Source organism: Zootoca vivipara, chromosome 8 (genome assembly GCF_965207765.1).
Source record: "Zootoca vivipara chromosome 8, rZooViv2.hap1.1, whole genome shotgun sequence".
Classification (NCBI taxonomy): Eukaryota; Metazoa; Chordata; class Lepidosauria; order Squamata; family Lacertidae; genus Zootoca; species Zootoca vivipara.
In genome coordinates, this window is record NC_142591.1 from 59,335,472 (window position 1) to 59,362,123 (window position 26,652).

At 40.5% G+C, this 26,652-nt stretch overlaps 1 protein-coding gene and 1 long non-coding RNA gene across 5 annotated transcripts in view; one reads left to right on the forward strand and one right to left on the reverse strand.

Moving 5' to 3' along the window:
- The first annotated feature begins 3,777 nt into the window (after window positions 1-3,777).
- LOC148684866 (uncharacterized) overlaps window positions 3,778-26,652 on the forward strand; it is a 38,985-nt gene continuing 16,110 nt past the window's right edge. The window contains exons 1-3 of one of the 3 annotated variants that reach the window (XR_015951529.1): window positions 3,778-3,911; window positions 20,681-20,737; window positions 22,605-22,683. This is a non-coding gene — a long non-coding RNA (uncharacterized LOC148684866). Of the gene's footprint in view, window positions 3,912-20,680; window positions 20,738-20,832; window positions 20,876-22,604; window positions 22,684-26,652 lie in introns of those variants that run through there. The other 2 variants (XR_015951530.1, XR_015951531.1) reach the window with 2 other exon arrangements.
- ZNF704 (zinc finger protein 704) overlaps window positions 4,801-26,652 on the reverse strand; it is a 56,453-nt gene continuing 34,601 nt past the window's right edge. The window contains exons 5-9 of one of the 2 annotated variants that reach the window (XM_035126040.3): window positions 24,538-24,638; window positions 23,347-23,608; window positions 21,716-21,820; window positions 18,415-18,512; window positions 4,801-17,472 (exon numbers count right to left, since the gene is read on the reverse strand). In XM_035126040.3, coding sequence (XP_034981931.3) covers window positions 17,361-17,472; window positions 18,415-18,512; window positions 21,716-21,820; window positions 23,347-23,608; window positions 24,538-24,638 — 678 coding nt within the window. In that variant the 3' untranslated portion in view covers window positions 4,801-17,360. The remainder of the gene's footprint in view (window positions 17,473-18,414; window positions 18,513-21,715; window positions 21,821-23,346; window positions 23,609-24,537; window positions 24,639-26,652) is intronic. The other variant, XM_035126042.3, reaches the window with a different exon arrangement.

Here is a 26,652-nt window from a genome sequence, read left to right on the forward strand (position 1 = left end):
AGCAGGGGTAGGCAACCTAATTGGGCCGGTTGTGGCCCAATCGCCTTCTCAATCTGGCCCATGGACGGTCCAGGAATCAGCGTGTTTTTTACATGAGTAGAATGTGTTCTTTTATTTAAAATGCATCTCTGGGTTATTTGTGGGGCCTGTCTGGTGTTTTTACATGAGTAGAATGTGTTCTTTTATTTTAAATGCATCTCTGGGTTATTTGTGGGGCATAGGAATTTGTTCATTCCCCCCCTCCCAAAAAAATACAGTCCGGCCCACCACATAGCCTGAGGGACAGTGGACCAGCCCATGGCTGAAAAAGGTTGCTGACCCCTGGCTTACAGGAACACAACTTGTTTACAACTGATCAAGTTGTTTGCATGTTTTACATTGGCATTGGGTGGCAAACAGGATTCTTGCAGCTTCCACAGCTGTGTGGCAGGTGCAAATTCAACAGGTTAATCCTGTTTTGGTATGGAAACTCAATTAAGGGGGAAACCTCTATTTGTTGATACTCTGTCACACATACTATTATTTGTGTGTGACCCATCCACCACACTTGTAAAAGAAGCCATAAATTTGCACACCATATGTCTTCTTTTTGCAAGTGGGGTGGAGTATTGCCATCCACAATAGGGTTCCAGGCCCAGAAAACCCTGTTCCTACATATGTTCCCCAAGCTAAACGTAAGTAAATGCTTTGCTGTTGAAAAGCGTTTTGAAAGTGCTGCACCTGTTTCCAGCTTTACATTCTTCTTCTGGTGAGTGTTTGTGTCGAAAGGTGCCCAGGGTATCTAAGAATAATGGAAGTAAAATGCAAAACCTTGTAATGCTGTGGAGCATAGTGCCATGCGCCTCTCACTCCCTTCCTCTCGTGCTGGAACGAAGCCCCAGAAGAAACCTGGGGCCAAGGCTTCAACAGGTTTACTGTCCACAAGGCACTTGGCTGGTCTATAAAGGAGCTTTGTGGGTAGTAGGAAAAAGGGGCCCCGTTTTCCCTTTGTGTCAGTAGAGAACAGCACAAGGAGATACAGCAACTGGGTTAAATATAGGTCTCAGCAGCAGCAGGCAGGGCAGTGTTGATCTCACTCTGCTTTAGCTGCGGTAAAGCTCTAGATAGGATTGGTCTGCTAGGCTGCAGTGCAAATGTGAGCATACTCTCCCCACTTTTCTAAAGTGATTAGTGGTTTGAATTCCAGCTCAGGTTACCTAACCCCTCACATGACTTCAGGGGATTTTGGATCCTCTTCTCCATTTTACTGTCTTTGGTGTTTTGGAGGCTGCTGCAGCACTGAATTTCCCAGTGACATCTGCAGCTGTGACCCCTGCAGTGAGAACCCACTAATTCCTTCCATCTGTCTAGATGGGCCACTACAGCAACAGGCTGCAATGTTTCAATGAGAATTTCCCCATTGGAGCCTCCACTTGAGTGAGAGCCATCCAAATATGTGACCCATCTTCAAAAAGTGGTGCATCTTTCTCCCCCCCTCACTTTCCCCCATGGACAGAGCTAAAGGGCCAGTGGGGCAGGGTGGGGAGAGGAGGAGACCTGGCCTTTTGTTCTATTATTAACATTTCCCCCTGCAAGCTTTCCCTTTTTTGTTTTCTGTTTTGCATTAGTTAGCAGCCTTTCCCAAGGTTCAAGGTGTTTTACATAATAAAACTATGCAGCCCCACCAAATCCTAATCTGAAAAGACATGTGTTACACCCCACCTAAAAAAATCTTACCACAGGTGGGAGAAACTCAAAGGGGAGACCAGTACATAGCCTTAGGGCAACAATTCTTTTAGGCACCTCCTAAAGTAGTATTATTCAGGCAGGTCTTTGAAATGTTAATTTATTCTTGCCAACCAGTATTTATTGTTTTTAACCAATGTTTTCATTGGTCTTATTATAATTTTTGTATGTTGTGGGGTTTTTTTTATGACACTGTGGTTGATAAATATTTAAACAAAGAAATTACTTTTAGCTCCAGGGCTTCTAATCTCACAGGGAAAGTAGCACATAAAAGTTTCTGGGAAGGCAACTGTAGCAGGCAAGGAGAAAGGCACTGCCTACACACAAAGCAGGACAATTTGTTGTGATTTACACCTTCGCCTCACACCAGGTATGTATATTGTATATTGACCCTGCTGCCAGGCTAGAAGTCAAGATGTGCAATTCAAAAAACTGGAATCAGTGGTGGAATGCAAAAAAGCTTGCTCACCCATTAGCTTGTATCTGTGCCCAGTGTATCTCTACACATGTAAGTGTTCTTGCGAAAAAGTGCTACTTACTAAGTTGTACAGCTCAAACATTGGGTGCACAAATTGTAAATATTTTGCACAATGGATAATCTTGTTGCCACTAGTGCCTGACTTCAATAGGCCTTTTATCCTGATTTGCGTACTCATTCCCTCAAACCAAGATAGTAAGAACTGAGGTGTAAAAGCTATTGTTTCATGATTAAAAAAATATTTTTGTACAGGTCTGTACAGCTGGCCATCCTTGTCATAAACAGGGCCACATCCTTCTGTGGCCCCCAACCCAGGTGCTAGTGGGACAATTGGAGAGGCGGTCTTCATCACCTGTGCAATACCTTAACCCCCCTTGCATCATATTTCTTTGTTATCTTTTTCTTTTAATTTGGATTTTTATGCACTAGGAAGGGGAAAGGGAGAATAGGTCAGTCGATCCTGTTTTGCTAGGAAGAAGGGGAAACAAAAGTCAATAACAGCATACAAATTAATTAAAAAGGATAGCTTTCCTCCTCTGAATCCCTTGCATCATTAAACTGCTGAACTGTTTCATTGCCTTAAAGCAGGCATGGCCAAACTTGGCCCTCCACTGTTCCTGTTAGCTAGGGATGATGGGAGTTGTAGTCCCAAAACAGCTGGAGGGCCACGTTTGGCCATGCCTATCTTAAAGGGATGCAGGTGCTGTGGTCTAAACCACTGAGCCTAGGGTTTGCTGATCAGAAGGTCGGCAGTTCGAATCCCCGCGACGGGGTGAGCTCCCATTGCTCAGTCCCAGCTCCTGCCAACCTAGCAGTTCGAAAGCACATCAAAGTGCAAGTAGATAAATAGGGACCGCTCCGGTGGGAAGGTAAACAGCATTTTCGTGCACTGGTTCGCCAGAAGCGGCTTAGTCATGCTGGCCACATGACCTAGAAGCTGTCTGAGGACAAACGCCGGCTCCCTTGGCCTATAGAGCAAGATGAGCACCGCAACCCCAGAGTTGTCCGTGACTGGACCTAACGGTCAGGGGTACCTTTACCTTAGAGAGAGAGGGGGGGCACAATCTCCATCCTTTCTGGAATTGGCATCTTCTGATGTGGTAGTCCTGCCTCCTACAGCCCAGAGGCATCAACATCACTCACTTTCCTTATGATGCCACAGGCCCTGGAGCTAAGCTCCGACCGTCCAAGCAGGTTCTGAGGTAGAATCCTTCTGTGCTCTTGCTCCAATTAATTTAGTGAGAATGTGACATTTAATAGCATTTAATTTAGTGAGAATGGATGCAGATGTTAACTAGGCTGCAGTTCCTATCAGCACCACCAGCACTGCCAGTTGTATGGATTATTTGGAAAGAGGACAGGCGTTAGCTGCTTTGTAAATAGCGGTTTTAGGGATTTTAAAGCTGCAAACACACTTTCTAACCACAAGAGGGCAACCTACGATAAAGATTTGCTCAACGAATACATGTATATAATAAGATGGTTTTACATGTATTTAGTAGGACGGGTTTTCCAGCTGGTTTTAAAGTGAGATGTCTTTTTGTTCTAGGTGCTGCTGTGCTGGGTATAGAGGAGCCAGTTGCAGGAAATCCATGCTGGTGTGTGAGGCTGGGCTGACTCCCTCTGGTGCAACACTAGCAGGTGCCTGTCCTATCATGCCAGACTGGTAAAAGTGCAAAAGGCTTGTGAATGGAGAAGATTATTGCAGGTGTGTCTTACTCCAATATCTGGGTACCACTTTGAATAGGATACACAGAACTTAGTATCTCATGGTGTCATCGGTGCCTGGCACCCACAAATTTAGGTGTCAGGGCCATGCACACTGCATGGCAGCGTGCCTGGCCCTGGGTAACCCAGCTGTGGGGTCAAGCCGGCACTCCTGCATGGTGTACACCATGGGTCAGCAAACTGTCCCTCAGACCATGGGGGGGGGAGAACTATATATTTTTTTGGGGAATGAATTCCTACGCCCCACAAATAACCCAGAGATGCATTTTAAATAAAAGGACACGTTCTACTCATGTAAAAACACACTGATTCCTGGACCACCAGGGGCCAGATTGAGAAAGCGATTGGGCTGGATCCGGCCCCGGGCTTTAGTTTGCCTACCCATGGTGTACACGGTTGAGCAAAGGGAGTTTTTATTACAGTAGTGGTCTGCAGTGTAGCTGTACTTGCGCAAGAATGCTTGCTTCTTAGGACTATCCAAACATGAAGGAAAATTGTGTATCAAAATATTTAAGTCTCGCTTCCCTTCCATTAGGGTAACGGATCTAGCGTATACAAATTAGAGCTATCTCAAATCATTATAACATATGGACAAATATTGGTGTTTAAAACTATTGGGTTTTGTTTGCTTTTTTGGTCTTGTCTTTATACCCATCCATCGTTTTGTAATCCGTCCCAAAGAAGAGCCATCACTTAAAAAATGTGTTGGACTTTTGAACCCTTTCAATTACTTAAATTCCATGTTTCCATAAGTAGATTAGTACATTAGATTCGGCTGTGTGTTCCCCTGCCTTTGCTATTGTCCCCCCTATTTTTTTGTTTCAGCACAAAAATAAGTAGCTCAAGGAAAACAGGCCCCCACGACAAAGTTTATACAACAAATGCCTTTATTACATGAAACAGTTCAACATACTGCATGGTAGTAAATCAATTATAAGTGCATTTAAGTAATGTTTCTGGACATCGTAACAGTCTCAATAGTTCCGCAAGACTTCTTCTGACTCAGTTCAGGCAAGTGCAACTTATGGAATAGCCATTAACAGTAAAATACAAGAAAGCAATGATATTTAGACTAGATAAGCAACAGCATATTTGCCACAACCAAGCATCACAAAATAGAGCTCACATACTGAAGACTATCACTAAAATGATTTGTTTTTTTTTAAACCAACATACTAATCTATTCCCAACAATCCGTTCTTGAACAATGTTACTTCAGTAACTCAGATATTTGTTTGTCCCCCCCCCGCCAAATAGGAAATATTTTTTTGCAATTATTATAAAGGAAGGAGGGGACGAGGAGGGCACAAGAAAAGATGTAAACATGTTGTGGTCTTTTGTTTTAAAGCCCATTGAGAGCAAAATATATTACATGCCACAAAGAAAGTGCATTTTATCTGGTGCCATCAGAGCCAGCTTAAAAATCTCAAATTCCACTTCTAAACTCAATGTTGTGAATTTACATAGGATTAGAGTTATTTATCAACTTCTGGTGTAAAATAGCTAGAAAACATTTTGATCAATGCATAAAGCCTTTTGTAATTAATTCATAAAGCAATACAAAACACATTTTATTTCCTTAGAGTACAGCGATAAAAACACAAAACACTGAACCTTACAGACCTATTTTTATATGTCTTTATACTGTATATAGATATATTTATATACAAACACACAATATACTAAAAACTAGCAAAGCACTTCAAAACAGTCAGTTCCCCTGTCCCCTACCTCCCGGGTTTTGAAACCTGAACTAGTCCCCCCCCCTTACAGTCTGATAGGAATCCACAGAAGTAGTAATCAGAGTATATGTATCTGGCTAAAAATTATATAAAAAGACAGACCATTTTGCTTTTCAAATAACCTTCTAAATATATATTAAAAGTATCCAGTATTTCCATTAGTGCCAAAATTGGAAGCTCTCTTTCAAATATTTATAAAGTGAATTCCCCATATTAAAACAGACAATAAAAGAGACTCCTATTGAAAACCAAAGGATGACTCACTCTCATTGCATTCTTTGGAAGGAGCTCCACTGATTCCAGTGGAAGTGAAACCGCAGGCATATGACATAGTCTTACAGGTCCTGAAACACGTTAGTAATTTTTTGCAGCATTCGCCTAGGGATAAGTTGCCTCCTGTCCCCGTGTCAGACTAGAGGTAGGCCGCAGTTATTCCCCAGATAGATTCATGCTGAATTTTGGTGGATGAAATTCCACTCCCTGCTCCGAGGTATGCTTGACTCTAATCTGAGGCTAACCTAAAGTCACCTCCTTGGCGCGGGGAGCACAATATACTACTATGAAAAAGCCCTCTAGTAATGTAGTAATTGTAGCTCTATCTGTGCATTGTCCAAGGCTCAGCACTTCAGTATGATGTTTGCAGGCAGATTCCTCCAAATCTGCATAGATCCCCAGTTGTGAGAACATCTTATTGTATAACTCGAGTCCTAGGAGACTAGCAAGAGACTTTCATCCTGTATTGGACGGATGCTAGTTTTCCTAAAACTGTATTGTTAATCAGGCAAAAGGAAATATTTGGCACTGTGTTTACAATAAAACATGGCAGGATTTTAACTCATTAACACTACAGTAAAAAAATAAAACTTAACAATGCCATTTTTACTCTGCAACTCTGCTCCGTTACAACTGCATATTCAGAATCTTGACAAGGTTTTCAAAAGTTACTTCTTAAATTGGCTGGTGGTATTTGAACCCAGACTTCCTCAACCTAGTGCCTATCCAGATATTTTGGACTATTACTTCCCAATCAATCCTACCCAGTGCAGCAATGCTAGCTGGAATTGATGGTCATAGTCTAAAATATATTGAAGGCATCAGTGTGGGGAAGACTGGCCCGACTCTCTATGGCAACTAGTTTCAAGTAACCACTCACAGGGCTGAATGTACACAGTCGCTGATAGAGCAGGATGTAGAATGGACAGGCCACTAAATGCTGCTCACAGTTAATATAAAAACATGGGGCACAACCCAGTCAAAACCATGCACTGCACACTGTTAAGACTCACCGGCAAACACCCAAGTCTCCTGCCTAAAAATAAATGGGACATGAAAGCAGTTCACTTGCTTGCTTTCCCTTTGTCTTAAAACTGCATTACCTAGAGAGAGAGAGAAACACACATTTCTTCCACGACGCCATTCCTTCTCGTCCCTCTAAAGCAGAATTTTAAGTGTGCCAAGAATGGAAATTCAAGCAATTCACCATGGGCGACATTTAACCATTTTAGTAGACCTTTAGGAATATTTCTAAACCGGTATATCGTAACACATGTTCTTATGAAAAATGCATAGTTTTACAGTTACATTCATTAAAACCCATAGAGTCTTCTGGGAGGAGACATAAATAAGTTATCCTGCAAACGTTAACTGTGGAAGCAGTAATTCCGGGGCAGGGAACCTCAGGGGTGGGGGCCCTCAGGACTTTCCACAGGCTACACCCCCTTGCTGGCCCTACAACTGAGTGTTGTGTTTCTGCCTGCCTTGAATGCATCCTTGAACTTTGATAGTGCCTCTTGTTTGCCTGGGTTGAGAATATAGGATGAGGAGTGTCTGTGTAGAAGCTAGCCTATAAAATTCGCATTTCTTGCTCTGCCTGCTTTTTGCCTCAGATCCCATTCTCCCCTGGGAACTTTCCCAGAAGGGGACATGGCCCTAGGTCTTGAAAAAGTTCCCGATCCCTGCAGTAACTGAATAATATTAACTACATTTCCTTCTTGAAACCTTTTTTGTTATTAGAATCCACTAGTTCAATTTAAAGTGATATTCCCAATGAGCTTTTTGTTAACAGGTCGTTTTTTTCTTTCTTTATAAATATACTGCAGTTTTATAGAACTCTGCAAGTAATCGCTAGAAAACCAAACTGAACACATGAATTAAACATTTAAGATTGACATATTAGGCTGCAATCCTAACCTGGGAATAGGCCCCATGGAATTCAGTAAGTTTTACCTCTGAGTAGACATGGTTAGGATTGTGCTGTCAATTTCTTAAATATAAACTAGTGCTTTTGCGCTTACCAAGTGTGCTTGATAACATGTATTCCATGTACACTTTGGAACTTAGCTTTTCCCCCGAAAAAAGAAAGCTTATTATTTTGTACCATGTGCCTCTCCAACATTCACTAAAATTATACATTTTCAGCAGCAATACAGTCTTGACAGGGAGAAAAAGGGTATGGAAATCTCTTACACTTCTCTTCTAGAAAGCTCCGAACCTGACGAACATGCATATTAAAACATATCTTCTCACATGTGAAGGCTAGGAGCATAATTCACAAATAAGTCAAAACTTCTATAAGCTGCAACGTAGCTCAGAGATGGACATGAGACAGAAACAGGAGATAAAAGTTGAATTAGCATAGACATTCAACAGTGGCTGCAGCTATAAAACTCAAGTTCAGCAAAAATCTGCAAGAGAACTTCAGCAAAGTAGTTTTGTAGACTACAGCCTAGGTTTCCAAGCTTGTCGAGAGCCAGGCAAACTTTCCCCTCCTAGGCTAACCTCACAAGTTGATTTGTTTAGTGAAGTTTACATGCTGAGCTGGCCTCTGTTGAATATATGTACAGGTTGCAACTTTGCCACGTCTGTCAAAAAATAAAAAGTAGGTTGGATTCAGACAGGTTGCCCAGGGTTGTCTTCTGATTTAATACCTCTGTTAGTAAACTGATATTAAAGCAGTTTCCTGTTTTGGACACTGAACTCTGATTTAAAAGCAAACCAAGATCTCCACACTGAAGCCAATGCTCAAGAGGAGGGGAGGGGGAAGAGTATGCAGGCTTGACCCTTGTTCTTGTCTTCACCAACTATGGTTTGCAAAACAGGCAACGCTGCATTCAAACCAGGCCTGTGCCACCTTCGTCAGAACCAAGGTATTTCCACAACATCAGAATCTGATTAAAACATCTACATCTAAACATTTAAAGAGAATCTCAAATAACTGTAAGAAAACGGAAAGCTTGGATTTCAGGTTCTTAGCCTCAACTTACAGACAGTTCCTAACAGTCTATAGTTTGTCTTGTTGACATTAAAGCACATATTTAAATACTTATTCCCAGCAAATGACAGGAGCTGCAGCCCTTACCGATTTTGTCTGAAAATCAGCTCTACTATTTCATTTGTAACTTATTTCCAAATATGAACTTAGGATCCCAGACTTCAGATACATATTATTTTCTAAGTACAAAATGGTTTCTCCCCTATCCCCCCCCTTTTAAAAGAAAATGACCACCTTTCTGGAATAAAACAAAGTTCCTTTTTTTTAGGATAAGGGGGGGATCCACTGTAAATTATAATTAGGCTTGCTACTCTTTGTCAGGATGGACTGGTGCCATTATTGCAACCTGAGGAAGCTTTTACTATATCAATAATAATAATAATAATAATAATAATAATAATAAATTTTTATTTATACCCCGCCCTCCCCAGTCAATAACCGGGCTCAGGGCGGCTGACACCAACAGAATTACAATAAAACATAAAAACAATTAATTAAAATACAGATTAAAATACAGTATTAAAATTTAAATTGCAGCCTCATTTCAAGTAGGCCATAAATCCAAGCCATGGGGGAGGAAAACACAGGGGTCAGGCTGAGTCTAACCCAAAGGCCAGGCGGAACAGCTCTGTCTTGCAGGCCCTGCGGAAAGATGACGAATCCCGCAGGGCTCTGGTCTCCTGGGAAAGAGCGTTCCACCAGGTGGGGGCCAGTACTGAAAAGGCCCTGGCTCTAGTAGAGGCCAATCTAGCCATCTTATGACTCGGGATCTCCAGAATAGTATCAATATAATATAATATCAATCCAAATATTTAATCAAAGCTTGACAATTAGAACAGACCATGTTCATTAATTTACTCTGTGTAATTAAGCCACAAGCTTGATCTAAGTACTTGGAAAATAGGGTGGTATTCAGCTAAATAGTTAGCCTCTGTTCTCCATCCCCACCAGAAATCTGTTCACCTGATGCAAAGTACTGCCACCTTTGTACAACATGAGTGCATTTTAAGGTATTTGATATTGATAACCTAAATTGCATGACTACTGTATCCCTAATCAGGGCTTTCTGATAAAAAAAAGACTTCATCTTGGCTCAAATTCTTTACAAGCATAGCTTGTATTTTTGTCTGCACACTGACCTTCCTCGAGATCCATAACAATAGAACATCAATGGTAAAAAAAGAGAGCAACGACAAGATAACCTGCTCCCTGGATCTTTAATCTTTGGTGAACGTTAGGGGTTTTAGATAGCATTTTTTCTTTTTCCTTTGAAGAATGTAAGAGAGAAAAAAGATCATTCCTTATGATGCTTGAAAAGCCTTCAGTCTTGTGGTTAAAAACAAATAATCATTACCTAGGACTGTGGGTCAATCCAAAGTATGTTTTGAAACCAGCAGATTTGAAACCAGCAAATTTTAAGCTACCTTCATGTTGTCTAAAAGCCAGAACTAGGCAGAGACCAGTTTATGACAAAAAGACAAGACTTTTTCAGGACTCAAATACTAGTTAACCTTCCTTTCCTATGGGACATATGGCCCTGAGAATAGGATTCAAACTGACAATGACGAGAAAAATCCCTCTCTGAAACGGATTTTCAAATTACATCCCTATTCAAATTTTGGAAACCTATTAAATTGGCTAAAAGTTCTGGCTATGCAGACTTGCTAGTAAGATGCTGCAGAATTATTGACCAGAGGTCAAAGAGAATAACAATTATCAGACCTTTAGAAGGCATCTTAAGGCAGCCCTGTTTAGGGAAGCTTTTAATGTTTGATGGATTTCTGTATTTTAATGTTTTGTTGGAAGCCGCCCAGAGTGGCTGGGGGAACCCGGCCAGATGGGTGGGGTATAAATAATAAATTATTATTATTATTATATTATTATTATTATTATTCACAGTGGCTTATACTTTTCTTCAGCAAGATAGCCCTTTGTTTAATAGAAAATCTATATTGCACCATTCAGTAAGGCTGTTGTCGCTTTCCTTTTTTATTTAATTTTTGCTATAACTACTGCATATCTCAGACACGAAGACCACCACGAGACACGTTAATTTTACAATATTTTATAAAGAGTCAATGAAGCTGGCTACTTCTTGGCATATCTTTAATTACTTCTCCCTTATATATATATAAATTGTGGGAGGAAAAAAAGCTTTCTGGACCTAGACAACAAATGGCATGGCACCTCAAAAAATCCAGATTGTCGTGCAATGTAAATGTATAAATACAATATTAGAAATATAATTAGTCACATTCTAGCACCCTAATAGTGTAAGGGACTCAGCCTCATTGTTAAGTGGTCCTAATTTAAAAAAAAAACATAAGCAAGTTCAATTAAACGTGAGCTTAAGTGTTTTGCTGAACTAGGGACTCCCAAGACAGAAAATCACATAGAACGATGATGCTCAGAAACCTCTTTTCCTCAGACAACCCGCCTGACTCTAATTTGTCTGCCAATCCACTCCTACTCTTTGTCTGGTGCAATAGACTCTGGAACACCTGCAATGCCTAGCAGCTTACTGGCCTTTACTATATTCACACTTGGGCACCCCAAATTTCCAAGAAACACCCTTGCAAACTGATTATAATCAGTTACACGTAGGTAGCAGTGTTGGTCTGACGTAGTCGAAACAAACAAACAAAATTCCTTCCAGTAGCACCTTAGAGACCAACTAAGTTTGTCATTGGTATGAGCTTTCGTGTGCATGCACATGAAAGCTCATACCAATGATAAACTTAGTTGGTCTCTAAGGTTGGAATGATTTTTTTATATTTTTTTATTATAATCAGTTTCTCTCTGGCATCTGGTTGGCGAATTTGGTGTGTGTGTGTGGAAAAGACTCTGAACTAGACTGGTCATTGGCTTGATCCTGCAGGCTCTTTTTATGTTCCTAATACTGTATACAGAATGACCTCTCTCTCTCTCTCTGGGCAGACTTTAGTATTCGTTTCCTACAAAACTTTTGCAAAAGTGAAAGTTCTCGCAAGATCAGCATCCCTATGAGAGCTCTGATCACGAAAAGGAATCATGCACTATATACTGGACTTGAGGGCCAGGCGTTTGACAGAACGGGACTATACAAAAACAGTATTACATTATGCTCAGATAAAGGATGGGTGGCCCCTCATTCACATAAAAAAGTACTGCCTTTTTAAAAATTTTTTTAAAAAGGAGGGGGGAGTGTTGGGTTTCCTGTATGTGTAGCCACAAAAAGGCCATTTATGCCATATTTTCATATGTAGGAATATGAATAAGTCTCATTTTTATTTAAAATTCTATCTTGCTGACATGAAGTTGACCTAGAGGAAGTTCCATTAAAACAAATCTATAAAGAAAAAATAAATAACAATTAAAAAAAGCTCTGGTAAGAAGTTCCCATCTGAACACAGATCAGAAGGGAAACAAACCTCAAACTGTCTTACAGCCTCTTCCTTGCCTGTTTCCCCCCAGCACAATACTGAGTTTTCATACACTTGGTACCCCCTTGAATCTGCTACCCATTTTGGGATTGAAAAGATGCCTGAAAGTGGATCCTGCAACTCCTTGGGTACAGATAAGACCAGTATTGCCTGGGAAAGAATTTAATTTCTACCTTGGGAGAGGATCACGGGGGGGGGGGGAAGTGGGCATCCCATGTTGAGCCTACAGGGCATAGGAATGACTGGCTTGACTATGTCCAAATACCTTTTTGTCTTTGAAAGACACACTATTTGCACATAATAAACTTTAAAAAAAAGAGCGGTTATTCTGTTGCAGATACTTGAGCAGTGTGATTGTAGAAAGAACGGTCAACTGCCAATTGAATTAGGGTCCACTAGAATTCAATTCCTAATGTAAACAAATGTCACCTTTCAAAACCCGCCTTACTGAATATACACAAGATTAAGATAAATGCTTGTTTCTATAAACAACTTCAAGGGACTAATTTTTCCAAATTTTATTGAATAAATCTGGCCAGAAAACAAAAACTTTTTATCTCTCTCTCTGTGCTCAACCAATTCTATTTAAAACAAAACTATATTGCTATTCTTTTTGTTTTCCTTCCCTGAGGGAAAATAATTTATTTACATAATTTTTAAGAGTCAATAGGGCAGGGTGGGGGGGGGGAATAACAATTAGGGGGCAAGCCTACGGTAAGATTCCTAAACTACGGTAAGTTTAGGATGCGGTGGATCTTTAGAATAGGGATCAGGTCGACAACAGCATATTCCACATTTCAAATAGAATCAGTGACAAAGAACCAGAAACAATTGTGTGTCCAAGGAGCCTCAGATTTGTTTTCTTCCACTGCATGCTCAACCTCTTTTGAAATGCAAGAGCAGGTTTTTCAAAGGGAAAGTAGAATAAAAACTTCCACTGAGCTGCAAGTCCACACTGCATGTTTTTTTGGTGGTGGTGTAATTTTCATATATAACACTAACCACAAGGCAGTTCTCAACGGGTTCATCCAAGAGACTCTAGGCCTCTGATGGCTAACTCTGACATGGTCGGATATTCAAAACTCGGCTGTATCCAAATAAACTTCACTCAGAGTAGACCCACTTAAATGAATGGACTTCAACAAGTATTTTTAAAAAACAGCCTGCAGCCTCCTGTGGTTCAGTATAGCCTTTTTCTCACCTGACAAGCTGGCTTAATTACAATTCTAGCTAATGACCTACTTTCTGTGGTTTTCCTGGGTTTCAAAGCCCTATTGAAATTCTACAACAATAAAAAAAGAATGTTATGTTGTAAGCAATTTTAGAACAAGCAGTTACTATGTACAGCAAGGCAAGCTCAAGCAGTTCTATTGTAAAATTACGCTCTTCTCTTCCTGTAAGAGGTCCAGTAGAATCACTTATAAGGTGGTTCAATAATTGAGTAAACAACCAAATCCTATCTTAGGGCAGCTTGGCCTTAAACCTAGCTATGGCAAACAGTAGTTCAGACAAAGCCTATCTCAGTGTTGCCACATAGGACACTCCCACTGTTCAAGACTTGAATCATACACAGTATAAGAAAGCTTTGCAGAGCAGAGAAATGGAGATGGGAGAAATAAGTTGTTGATGCCGATTAATTTTTATGAACGCTATTGCATTAAGACAGAGTGTCGTGGGCAATATTCAGCAGGCATTATCCTGGGAAGATCATGTTTCAGTGTTTCTAGCCCTCATGAATGCAGAGTTAAGTTGAGAATGCCTGACAAAAATGCTAAAACGATCAAGGGTCAAACATTGGTTTTCAAGTCTTGTGAATATTTAGCTATGTCAAGGGCTGACTTCAGCTCTGAACATTTGAGAGCACCAATAATAATAATTTGGTACAGTCCCTATCATATGCCACCATCCTGAAACAGAATTTCCAATCGTATCCATAAATACATGCAACGAAATACCAGCTGTGGGTTTCTAGTTTATTATGTATTTCCAATACCTGCCCCCGCCCCACCCACCAACAGCCTAAATATTTACCATTCTCTGCCCTTACACTTTCTGGTTTTGTGACCTTTAGACATATAATGGTTTATTTGAATGTGAGTTATCATTCTGCCACTTGTATGGCAATATTGTCCTGTGAAAATGCCACAGAACTAGAACAGGACCATGTGAACCTCAACTGGAACATTTAAATAATAAAGAATTTGCTGAGTGCAAAATATTTCTGCGGTACTTCATTCTTCTAAAAACATGTGATTGCAAAGTCAAACTCTTGGCCTATCGGTGCCAATAATATCTATTCCAAATGGTAGTGGCTCTCTAAGGCCTCATGCAGAGGTCTTTCATAGTCCTGTTTAAGGTTTTTTTTAATGGAAATGCCAGGAATTGGACCTGGGTCTTTTAGCAAGCATGCCTTCTACAAACATTGCCTATGCAACATTAGGAATGAAGCCTGTGCCTTACCTTTTCTCCCCCTGAACATTAAGGAAGTAGGTTACTGTTTGTACTCGTCTCCAAGCAACAGGTCCAAACAGAGGTTATGGGTGATCCCTATTGAGTAAACCTCAAACAGATCATTGTGAACACTCAAGAGATATACAGCAACACATAAGAATGACTGCAACCTAACACATTACACATTAAAGCATGAACACAGGGTGTGACTGTTACATTAGGTATACAACTCTGGAATTAGCAGTTAGCTTCCCGATCACGTAAACACTATGCATTGCTGGTAGCCTTGCCAAACACCACTGACATTTGAAGATGCAACTAAAAACAAAGCTTCACTCCCCTGCCTCTCAAATATTACCTTTTCTTTTAACTTTAATGGTCAGGCTAGATCTAAAAAGCTGCCATGTAGTAACAACACTATTCATTTTTGGTTTTGTTTTAAATGCCGTTTTGTATAAAACTCATGCCTTCTGTTACAGTGGTACCTAGGGTTACAAACGCTTCAGGTTACAGACTCTGCTAACCCAGAAATAGTACCTCGGGTTAAGAACTTTGCTTCAGGATGAGAACAGAAATTGTGCTTCGGCGGCGTGGCAGCAGCTAAAGTGGTGTCTTAGGTTAAGAATAGTTTCAGGTTAAGAAAGGACCTCCGGAACGAATTAAGTTCTTAACCAGAGGTACCACTGTATTTCACTGCCACATCTCCAGGAAGGCATGATCCTTATCCTGCAGCTGTTAAGACTGACTGCATCAGCTCAAGATCTGTAGGATTGTGTTCTTTGGAGGTGTTAGAGAAAACTGCTTGAATTTCTTTTGGGACTGCTTACACAGGAGAACCCTATTGATGCAACCCAGACGTTTCCCAAATACACTCGTTTTGGAATCTTAGGCTTACCTGTGGAGAACCCTACAAAGGAAGAGGCCTATTGTTAAAGCTATTTTTTTTAAAAAAAAGTTTGCGTGGGGACTAACCCTAGCTATAGATGCTGTGCTCCAATTAAATGTTGTGCTGCCCCCCTCAGCCATTGGTAGACAGACCAGTATCTGTGGTCTTACAAAAAATAAAATTTGCCTATGACATGTAGTCATGCAATAGTTGGACTGACATCCACATAGGCTCCCACTCTTGCTCTTGTTTTCCCAACTTGGGATACCATTCTTTTTCCACCTGAGTTAATATCACAGGACAAAAATCCATCAGGATGTTTTAAGAACAAGCATCCCATTGTGCTATTGCACCAATCTCATTTGTTTTAGTGGGGCCTGCTCAGACAAACAATTTCTATCTACCTGTATGCATTTCCCCCCCACTGATATTCAAAAGCTCGCTCAGCCACCACCCCACTAATATAATATGTGCCTTCTAATGGACGCCACCCCAATACTAAATTACACTAAAGCACCAAGACCTATCAAAGTGCAAGGCAGCTTGAAGACCTTTTATTTCTGACCTTGAAAGAACTTTACCCTCTATGTATTTTTTAATATACACATATAACTGCTATGCGACACTCCTATTTTACTTATTGGAAAGCATTGTTGTTGTTGTTGTTGTTCAGCTGTTTTCCTCCATGTAGCCTTTACCCCCAGAAATAATGCCTTGTATTTTAACTGATCTGTTCATTTCAGAATGTCATATAAAAAGGCAGGGAAGGAAGCTGCTGGTTTGGATTGTCACATCCCTGAATAAATGCTGACAAAAGTCCACATGCTCCTCCTTAACAGGGCCTTTAGCACAAATAATTTTCCTGCAATCACTTCTAGGAAGATCATATTGGAACCCAAGTTCTTATTCTTATTTCAGCCGAAGGTCATTTAACTTTACTGACTCCCTTCCCACTTGTGGTTGTACTTTTTAGTTTGGGCCTGCTGGTGATTCCTCTGCCCTCCCCACGTATCCTCCTTTAGCACAGAAACAAGACTTGTGCTTGGGCTTCAAGTTTGAGACCTCTCACAAAATATTCTTCACAAGGATGCTTGTCTTTCCAGCAAGGCAGCATCCTAGTACCTCTAAAGGACACGTCCCCGCCTCTGAATCAAGACTTGCTCACATTATAATTATATTCACCACTCCCGGGAGAGCTGCTCTTGATAAAATTGTAGCTTATGTTATGCATTTGTGTGGTGCATAAACATTTTAGGGAAAGAAGTATCACTTGATTCCCACCCCCACCCCAAAGTTCACAACACAGACAATAATGCAGTGTGAAAAAAACACATGGTCCCAGCAGGCAAATTGTTCAAGGTTATTAAAAAGAGTTCTTTTCTTTTTTTTCTTTTAAAGAAAAAAAAAGACATATAGCTGCTCCTGCTTCAAAACTTTTTGAAGGTTTTGTTTTTGTTTGTTTCCCACTATATTGCTGCATGTCGGCTTCGAAGAAGTCCTTCTCTTGGGGTATAACTACTTCACTTTAGAGTGCAAAGTAGAAGCCAGCACTGAAGGAAGTGGACAGAAAAAGAAGAGGAAAACCACACAGCCTGGCTGCAAGCGAGAAAATCCTGCCATAAATCACTCCATACCCCTCCATCGTTTCTTCCATGCTTTAGTCAATGAACCTCTGGCAGGCCTTCTTCCAACGACAAGCTGTGCACCACATATCTCTGTTCTCCATCCCATACACTTTGCGACATTTCTTCCCCTCTCCCCTCGGTTTTCTGCGAGAATAATGGAAAGGAAAGCTGGTTTTATGGTTATTTCATCTAAAATACTGACATGGAGAATTTGCTATAAGTGTTACTGGAAATCCAAAGATTACTTTGAGCTCAGTTATCTCAGACTGGAGTTGAAAAAGGATGTAAAAGACAACCAAAATGGAAAATTGCTGCAAGAAGCATAGAATCAGGAGAAGTCTATCCAATTGAGACTAGTTTGTGATGGCTGTGGTGAATGGAATGAGGGTTTTTTTTTGGTAAACCAATGAAAATTTTCAACAGAATGGAACACTTGGTTTTCTTCCTATAGCTATTTGAACATGAATAACCAGCTGTTCTACTACTCCTTAAATTTTCTTTGAAGGGTCAAATATGAGGCCAACTATTCTGCTAGGAGTGCAATTCTATGCATGCCTACACAGAAGTAAGTCCAATAAGTTCAGTGGGGCTTACTCCCTCGGTAAGTGAATATAGGATGGCAACCTAAATCTTCACAAGTGAAGTTAGCAAGAATCCTTCATCCTCATTCAGTAGAACAAAAAGTCACTCCTTCAGACCCATTTCATTTTTTTAAAAAAAAACCTTCACATATCCTTTATCAGTCTCCTTTCAACTCCAAAAAAGGAGCAAAGTTATATTCCCCTTTCCCCTCTCATTTCCTAGCCAAGGAGCAAATCAGTGGACACAAACTTTTCTTTAAGAAGAGACGGAAGATGGGCTTTGTACTTATTTTTCTGGACTGAGAAAGAATTTAATGGGATTTGTAAACAGAAAAATGTATCAATAATGATTTAAAAACATTTTCAATATTATTTTGCTGTCTAGTTATATTGAAAAGAATTTCATCGAAACATATGTAATGGAGGGGAAACAAATAATTTACAGTCTCTCCCCCCCCCCTCAATTAATTTAGTGATTTGCTGTCAGAAGCAAAACATCTCTTACCTTAGACCAACTGACAGTCTAGGAGGGGATGACAGGACGGTCTGAATTTGCTGCTTCTGCTCTCCACACCCTGCAGGACGTGTGTGAGTTGGTGAAATCTAGAAGCAGAGATGAAAATACAATTCTGATTACAGAATTTCAATGGGAAGGGACACAATGGATTATATGTACTGCATTTCCTAAAGGCTGCTACATCTCATTGGCCCTCCAACAGCCAAGCCAAGCATTCAGCGGAGCACATGGCAGAACTGAAAGCGTCCCATGTTAAAAAAAAAAATTCAGCCCCCCACCTCCACCCATATGCATGGAAAGAAATGTTAAGTGACAGGGAACATCTGAACATGCAGTGTCCTTTGACAAATATCTGAACTAGCACGGTTCCATGTAGGACTATGCTACATTGTCCTGCTGAACATTTATTCCAGTTCCTCTGCCTCATTCCTCTTCTACTGCACTTGTCTCAAATTCTCTGGCGTATCCAATATCAAAACGAAATGAATGGTGGTGCAGGAGAAGAGATGGGGACTGGGATACCCACCAGAACCAGCAGCTATGGGGCCAAGGGGAAGTCTAACAGTAGACTTTACAGTTTGAATGAGCCAGCACTACCCACCCCTAGCAGGTGACCATTTGAACTTCCCTTTAAAATGTTCAAGGAAGACTTCATGACTTATGCACAACTGATATGCCTTCCCTAGGTTTAATCAGAACCTTCCTGCACTCTCTTAGTACCAATATCTAGTTGCAACAGAAGCAAAACACATTTTAATCTTCCAGCAGGGGACTTGAATCTCTGGCACTTGGTCCTAAAGGTAAAGGTAGAGGACCCCTGACTGTTAGGTCCAGTCGCGAATGACTGCTCATCTCGCTTTACAGGCCGAGGGAGCCGGTGTTTGTCCGCAGACAGTTTTTCCAGGTCATGCGGCCAGCATGACTGAGCCGCTTCTGGCAAAACCAGAGCAGCGCACAGAAATGGTGTTTACCTTCCTGCCGGAGCGGTACCTGTTTATCTACTTGCATTTTTGGCGTGCTTTCAAACTGCTAGGTTGGCAGGAGCTGGGACTGAGCAACAGGAGCTCACCCCATCGTGGGAATTCGAACCGCCGACCTTCCAATCAGCAAGCCCAAGAGGCTCAGTGATTTAGACCACAGCGCCACCCACGTCCCTTTGGCACTTGGTCCTAGGACATTCCAAATCATAGGGTGAGAAGGACAAGACATTCAACACACAGTAAACACGGAGGCTGCTACTCAAGTGACAGACCATTAACGAGCCTGTTCCGAGAAGAGCCTATATAGCTTCATCAAAACTTCATCAATGTTTGACCAATGCCGTGAAATTTTAATGCACACTGCAAAGAGATTTATGCCTGCAACCATCCTGGACCTGCTATATAAAGTTAGGGCAAAAAAATTGACTGCTATCAAACACTCCAGAAAAGCCATTGAAGGCACACCTGTATATTCCAAGAGAAATTCAGGATTAATGCTTTCATTATTCAGCTTCAACATTTTATTAGTTTCTGGCCTAATATATGGACTCGTCTAGAAAACTACAGTGAAATGGGAAAATGCTCCAGACAATGATATTGATTCCTTATAATCTTTCGACCGTATTCAACTAAATTGTGCTAGCAGAAGCTATGGCACCATCCTAGGAGTTAAATGTAACACATGCCAAAATCACATAGCTGTGATTTTAAAAAGTACTTTGAAACAATACAAATGCTTTGAAACACACGGCATTATGTTTATCTAAATGTGCATTTTAGTATTGCTACGAAAACCGGAAAATCCTTTATATTAAACTGTTTTGTTGTATTTTTAATTTCAAAAATCATGCACTTTCTAATTCACTTGAACTATTTACTTGGTTTAATTTTGTTGGGAATGGTAAGTCATTATAGGCAAAAGATCACTGGCATTGCTTGAAGCTCCCCGAATACCTACATGCATAATCCAGTTGCCTTCAATATCTGGTTTACAGAGTGACTAATAAGAATCTTGGATTTCTTGTGCTACTTCAGCCAATTTTCTACAGCGCCACAGAGAACAAGCCACCTTTATAATTATTCTAGATCAACCGTATTGTCATGAAATCAAATTTTGGGAGTATTTTATGCGCAGCATGTTCTGTTAAGAGTCTCTTGTTCAAATTGCTACCAGCATGATGCCTTTCACCGCTAGCTGTTCCTTGATAGAATTTAATAAATATTCATTGGCAGAAAGCAATGTAATTGATTCAGCTACTTTCATTTTTTATCAGCTCAGCAGGAGACCACAGACTCTACAGAAAACCTCCAAGACATGCCAAAGGTTGACAGTAAGAGGCTTTTGTGATACACTTGGTGAAGAGAGGGAAGAAGCGGGCAGTACCTTATCGGTGCCTAATTCACACTGTCAGTAAGCAGAGGCTTTGTGCATTTGCAGGAAATGGAAAATTCAGAACGTGTGGCCTTAGGTAAAACACTTAGATATGGAAAAGGAGAGTTATGCTCTGATGGCAATCACTTAAATGGTGGAACAATCATTTTAATAAAAATTAGAACATAATTTACTTATAGGAGCCATTTGTGTTGGAGAAATGCAAGGCAGGGAGAAATGGCAAACAAAGGGGCTATAAGCAGCTGGGCAGAAGAATGATAGAAAGCAATATGGGATTACAATGGACCACATGTCAACAAAAATAATGCAGGGAAGGGAAGAGAAGAGGAGAAACCATCAAGCCAGTGTCCTATGCGGCTTACAAATCCAATAGACCGGAGGACGTCAGAATTAACTGTTATAACTTTGGGGAGCATCACCTATTCAGGATCATGGTGCCAGAGGAGAAACACTTTGATACTGCCTGTTATAGTAAGAAGCATCAATGTAAGGTCCAAAATGCAAGCAGCTGGCAGCAGGGACTAGTTGATTCACAGCTGGAATACTGTGTTCATTTGCCAGTCTTTCTACTCAGCTCCCACTAGACTCTCTTGATCTCAACAATGCACCCACAAATTACAGATTTGGGCAGGGCAGGTGGAAGAGGACAGAGCACTGCTACAAAGGAATGTTCACCTGGACAAAAGACAACGGCGCCTGCTTCCAGCAATTGTACCGCAATATAAAAGCAGGGATAGTGAACCTGTGGCCCTCCAGATGTTGCTGAACTGCGGCTCCCATCTTCCATGACAATGGTCCATATGCTGGCTACGGCTGTTGGGAGTTGGAGTCCAGCAACATCTGGAGGGACAGCGATTCTGAATCCCGGGTATAAAGAAAACCTCCCGTTGTTCTATTTTGTTGGTTTTCTACTTACTGGAATGCCAGTGAAGGTAACTGGGGGCGATTGCCAGGAGATGCTAAAGCTATTTCCATTGGGAGTGAACTTTGTTGTTCCTGGAATGTTCACAGGAGCTGTGGCCTGTTTTAAAAAACAGCAGTCAGTTAAGGAGGAACATCTCTGTTCTACAGAATTATGTTGCAAACTGTCTTATACTAAGGACCGTAAACTGGGTATCAAGTTTTGGAAAGAGATTATTTTGAACATAGGAGTACAGAGTCACAGCACTGGTCCGTCTAGGTTAGTACTGCCAACAGTGACTGACAGAGGGTTTCAGTTTGGGGGTGTCTCCCAGTCCTAGCTGGCACTAAACCTGTGACTTCCTGCACGCCAAGCAGATGCTACTGTGCTATGGCCCTTCCCTGCCCACTGTACTTTTCATGCAGTTCTCTGAGGGGTACAGGGAGGATGTCTAATGATATGTATTGCAAGCAGAAAGAAGAATTGCATTCACAATAATTCATGAGGAATGAACGGTTTTCCAATATATGCAGACCCAATACTGGTTTTTGGTTTTTTTTTAAAAAAATCAGATATCACAGAAGCAGCACTTTAGGGGGAAACAAACACCAGAGTGGGTGGGAGAGAAAATGACATTAGCTAGTTTCTCACAGAAACTATCATGAAATGGTGAAAAGAACAGTTAATAAACATGAGCAAGCACAGGGTGCTATCTGGCATCATTTTGAAACAAGTCAAAAAGTCAGGGCTTATGCAGCAATTGCAAGGCAAGAATGGGGAGGGGAAAAGAGGGAAGGCAGTATGCAGAGATCTTTCAGAATTTAACTGCAATTGCTGAAAGAAAGAAAAAACAACGAAGTTAAATAAATATCAGTAACACTATCGTCTCATGTTTGACTTGCAGTTTAATTCTCTGAGGGGCTGCAGATTTTTCCTCTACAAGACTTGCACAGGGATTGGAAACACGTATACTGGAGCAAATGGTGATGGATCGATTCCCTCTCATATATATATATAACCTTGCATAAGCTGTTGAACACCCAGCTTATGGGTGCCCTTGTAGACTGAGGTTTGGCAAGAGTCTATCAGAAACAGGTCGTTCAATCATGGCGTAAAGTTTCTGAAATATTCTCCTAGAGGGGGGGATAGCTAGTTTATAGTACTTTATGCCTTCAGACCCCAGGCAGCCTACTCGCTTTTCAGACCAGCCTTTGTTCTTTTGTGAATTGCTAGGTGCCTATATTTTCTCTCTGCTTGTTTCTGATGTTGTGCTTGTTTGGGGCTTGGTAGACGGTGTCATTGACAATTTGAATGTTTTAATTGATTTCAGCTGTCTTGATTTCATTTATAAAGAAAGGAATGGTAACATTAGAAAAGAATAGATTCTAATAAATAGTCTGGATTCCCCCACCCCATAGATCAGTAGAAGGAAGCCATAGTTTGAACAAACCACATTTCCTAAAATTCAGACGTCACACTGAACTGTGGTTTGCTTAATAATCAAAAGCTTCTTGTCCATGATAAGAGTAGAAAAGGAGGGGAAGGTGAACACACAAGACTGATGTTTGCCATGGCTCATTCACATTAGAAACCATGGGCTTCCCATTACACTGAGCAAGTAACCCTTACGGGGAAAAGAATCTTACCTGGTAAGCATGGTCAGAGTGAACGAGGTAGAGATTGGTAGGAGCCGAGCGGCTTAGAGGTGTCATCCCTTTCACATCTGTTTTGGCACATGACAGGTCACTTTTGCTCACATCTTGTGATGGAAAAGGAGGAGGAGATGCTAGAGACGGGGAGACGGGAGACAAGCTACTTAACCCATCAGCTACAGAATCAGTGTTGAGGCGTATCTCTGTGTAGTAAAAATCTTCCTCTCCATCACTGTAGTCGGACTCTCCCACACGCCTAAATCAAGTGGAGACCAAGAAGTTATTTGTAGCGTATTAAATTAACTGCAGTAAAGTAGAATTGTGATGTTAGTATATGGGAAGATGCAAAAAGTTACATTTCTCATCTTTTGTAGCTGATGTGACATACAACTTTTATAACTGACAGTTGGACCAATATTAAGATATCTTCTTCATTTGGCTGTGGGCTTTCTGTGTCATTTTGTTGATGTGTGCATGCAAGGCATGTATGCCTCAGAGGCAGAATAAAGGGGCACTAGAATTTAAAAGCTAATGGGTCACAATAAATAATGACTTATTATGACTGGAATGAGTTACAGTGAGGCTCCCCCAGACAAACCACGGATTTTAAACCAGGCACCCCCAAACTGCGGCCCTCCAGATGTTTTGGCCTACAACTCCCATGATCCCTAGCTAACAGGACCAGTGGTCAGGGAAGATGGGAATTGTAGTCCGAAACATCTGGAGGGCCGAAGTTTGGGGATGCCTGTTTTAAACCATAGGACAAACATTGGTTACAGCTTGTGGTTTTTCTGGAAAGAGCAAACCACGAGCACAGATTGAGATGACACACTAAGCCAAAGCATGGCTTAGCTCACATTTGCTTATTCATGTTGAGCCACTGTTTAGCTTTAGCGTTACGCGAGTACTAGACCTGCATGACATCTTCATAATCACTTTAGAAACAACTTTGATACAGGTGAAAAGATATCCTGACATAATATGGAAACTGCCCATAGAATTTTTTTCAAAATGTTTATCAATCTGAAAGTTTAGAACTGAGATACCACAGCTAAGCGGTTGATTCTAAGCAAGCTCTGTTGCTTAGGGATATAAATCCAAGTGAAATCAATTAGGGTTATTTCTGAGTAAAATGGATTTGGATATCAGTCTTTTCCCAGATAGAAGGGACAGTAGTTTTCTTACCCAAGGTGAATGGTCCGGATGTGTTTCTGAATACCGACGGCTGTGCTCAGTACTTTTCCACAGTTTTTCCAAAGGCATTTAAACATCACCTTCATGGAATTCTGAAAAATAATAATCAATGACAGAATACAGATTAATTAATTTGTTCACACATCTGCTTGACTTCTATGTATCATAAATTGGACCATTTTGTAAATTTCTGCTTAACGCTAATACAGAAGTAATTAGTATGGCATCTTTCAAGTGACTGTTCCCATGTGTTCACTTTTACAGGTTTTTAGGTAAATTATGTGTACTGCACTGAGTACAACGTTTGTGGTTTTCAATGTAGAACTGTTCTATTGCTTGACCAAAAAAGGCACTCCTAGGGAAGCAGAAAAAGTACCTTTTAAAGTTTTATAATAGTATATCATGGCAGACTCTAGGAAAAGTGTGGATAATTTATTCATTTCTCTAGTAAAGTAAAACTGAGACTGCCAATTTGTGGTATGTTGCCACATAAACTCTCCCCCCCAAAAAACATTAGGCTTCATCATGATGCCAGGGCTATCTAGCACCAAGAATTAAGGAACACACTAGGGACTCTGCTCCATTAGTAAAGATACAGCGATTTGAATGCACTATAAACATGCAACACCAGATGGCGCTAGAGAACACAAAATTTTAAAACGAGGTTTTCCATAGAGATTTCTTTCTTTTGTTATAACGATCTGACTTATTTATAGCGTGTCCCGTCTCTCTCCCCCCCCCCCCCGGTGTCTTGATCCACCTTAGGGCTGCCATGTTTAATTAACTTATTAGATCTTTTTTCTAATCAACTAAAATATGGCAACCATTTGTCTGGTGAGTGCTTTATGGATCATATAACACTAGTCCTACAGCAATTGCACTGTTTTCCAGTTTGTTTTCAATCACAATTCAAGGTGCTTCTTCTTACCTATAAAGCCCTAAACAGTTTGTAGGCAAGACCCACCATCTCCTATATGAACCTGCCTAAAATCTATGACTCTCAGAGGCCTTGATATGGATGTCCCATGACCAAGAGACATCTAGAGAGATTAGGCTGGGCTGCTCATTACCTACCATAGCTGTAAAACTCTTCTGTTCCATACGGCTTTTGATTGTCTTTTTATAATGTTTCCCTTCCCATTTTAATTGGTGCTTTTATCTGTATTGTTACTTCTATAATGTAAAATGGTTACATTGGGCAGATAGCTATTTAATAAATAATAATTGTGATGATGATGATAGATAAGTGTTTCTGGTGTTCCTGATTAATCAGGCATTTTTTTAAAAAAGCATTTTTAATAAAAAATCTTACCAAAGGGATGGGGAATTAGATATGTTCAACTGATAACCACCTTTGAAGATGTACTTTCACTGCCTATCAGGTGACTGATGCCAGGAATGCACCTTGAAAGGAGCTTACTATAACCTCTGATTTGATTATCAGTGTTTACAATGAGCCCTTTGAAGTCCATTTTGAGGAAGTGGTTTGGAGTCAAAACACTTTCCCCAAGTGATCCTCTGCAGGGGGGGGGGGGATATGCTTTGTTTGAAGGAAGCCCCCACAGCTGCACTAGGGGGTTTACAGGAATGCACCCAGAGATTGTTTAAAATAAGATGACATCCTTATTGGCACCACATGCAGTTACATATACAGGTGAAACTCGGAAAATTAGAATATCGTCGAAAAGTGCATTTATTTCATTTTTCATTTTTTTAATTTTTATTTTAATTTTTACAAATGCTTTCTTTTGGAAATTCCACAGTAATAAAACAAATAGTTTCAATAATACAAAAATAAACAAAAATAAACCTTGCTATTACATTTTATTAATTACATTCCATTTATAATTGACCCGCCTAACGACAAATAATTACAATTACAACAAATAAAGGCTTGACATATCTTGCTTTGCATGTCATGCATCTATCTCATATATTGGTTTCATCTTTTAAGTTGCGTTACTGAAATAAATGCACTTTTCGACGATATTCTAATTTTCCAAGTTTCGCCTGTACACACACACACATGTATGTATGTATGTATGTATGTATGTATGTATGTATGTAACTTGCAAAGTGAAAAGGGAGAGATGTAATATTCCATTC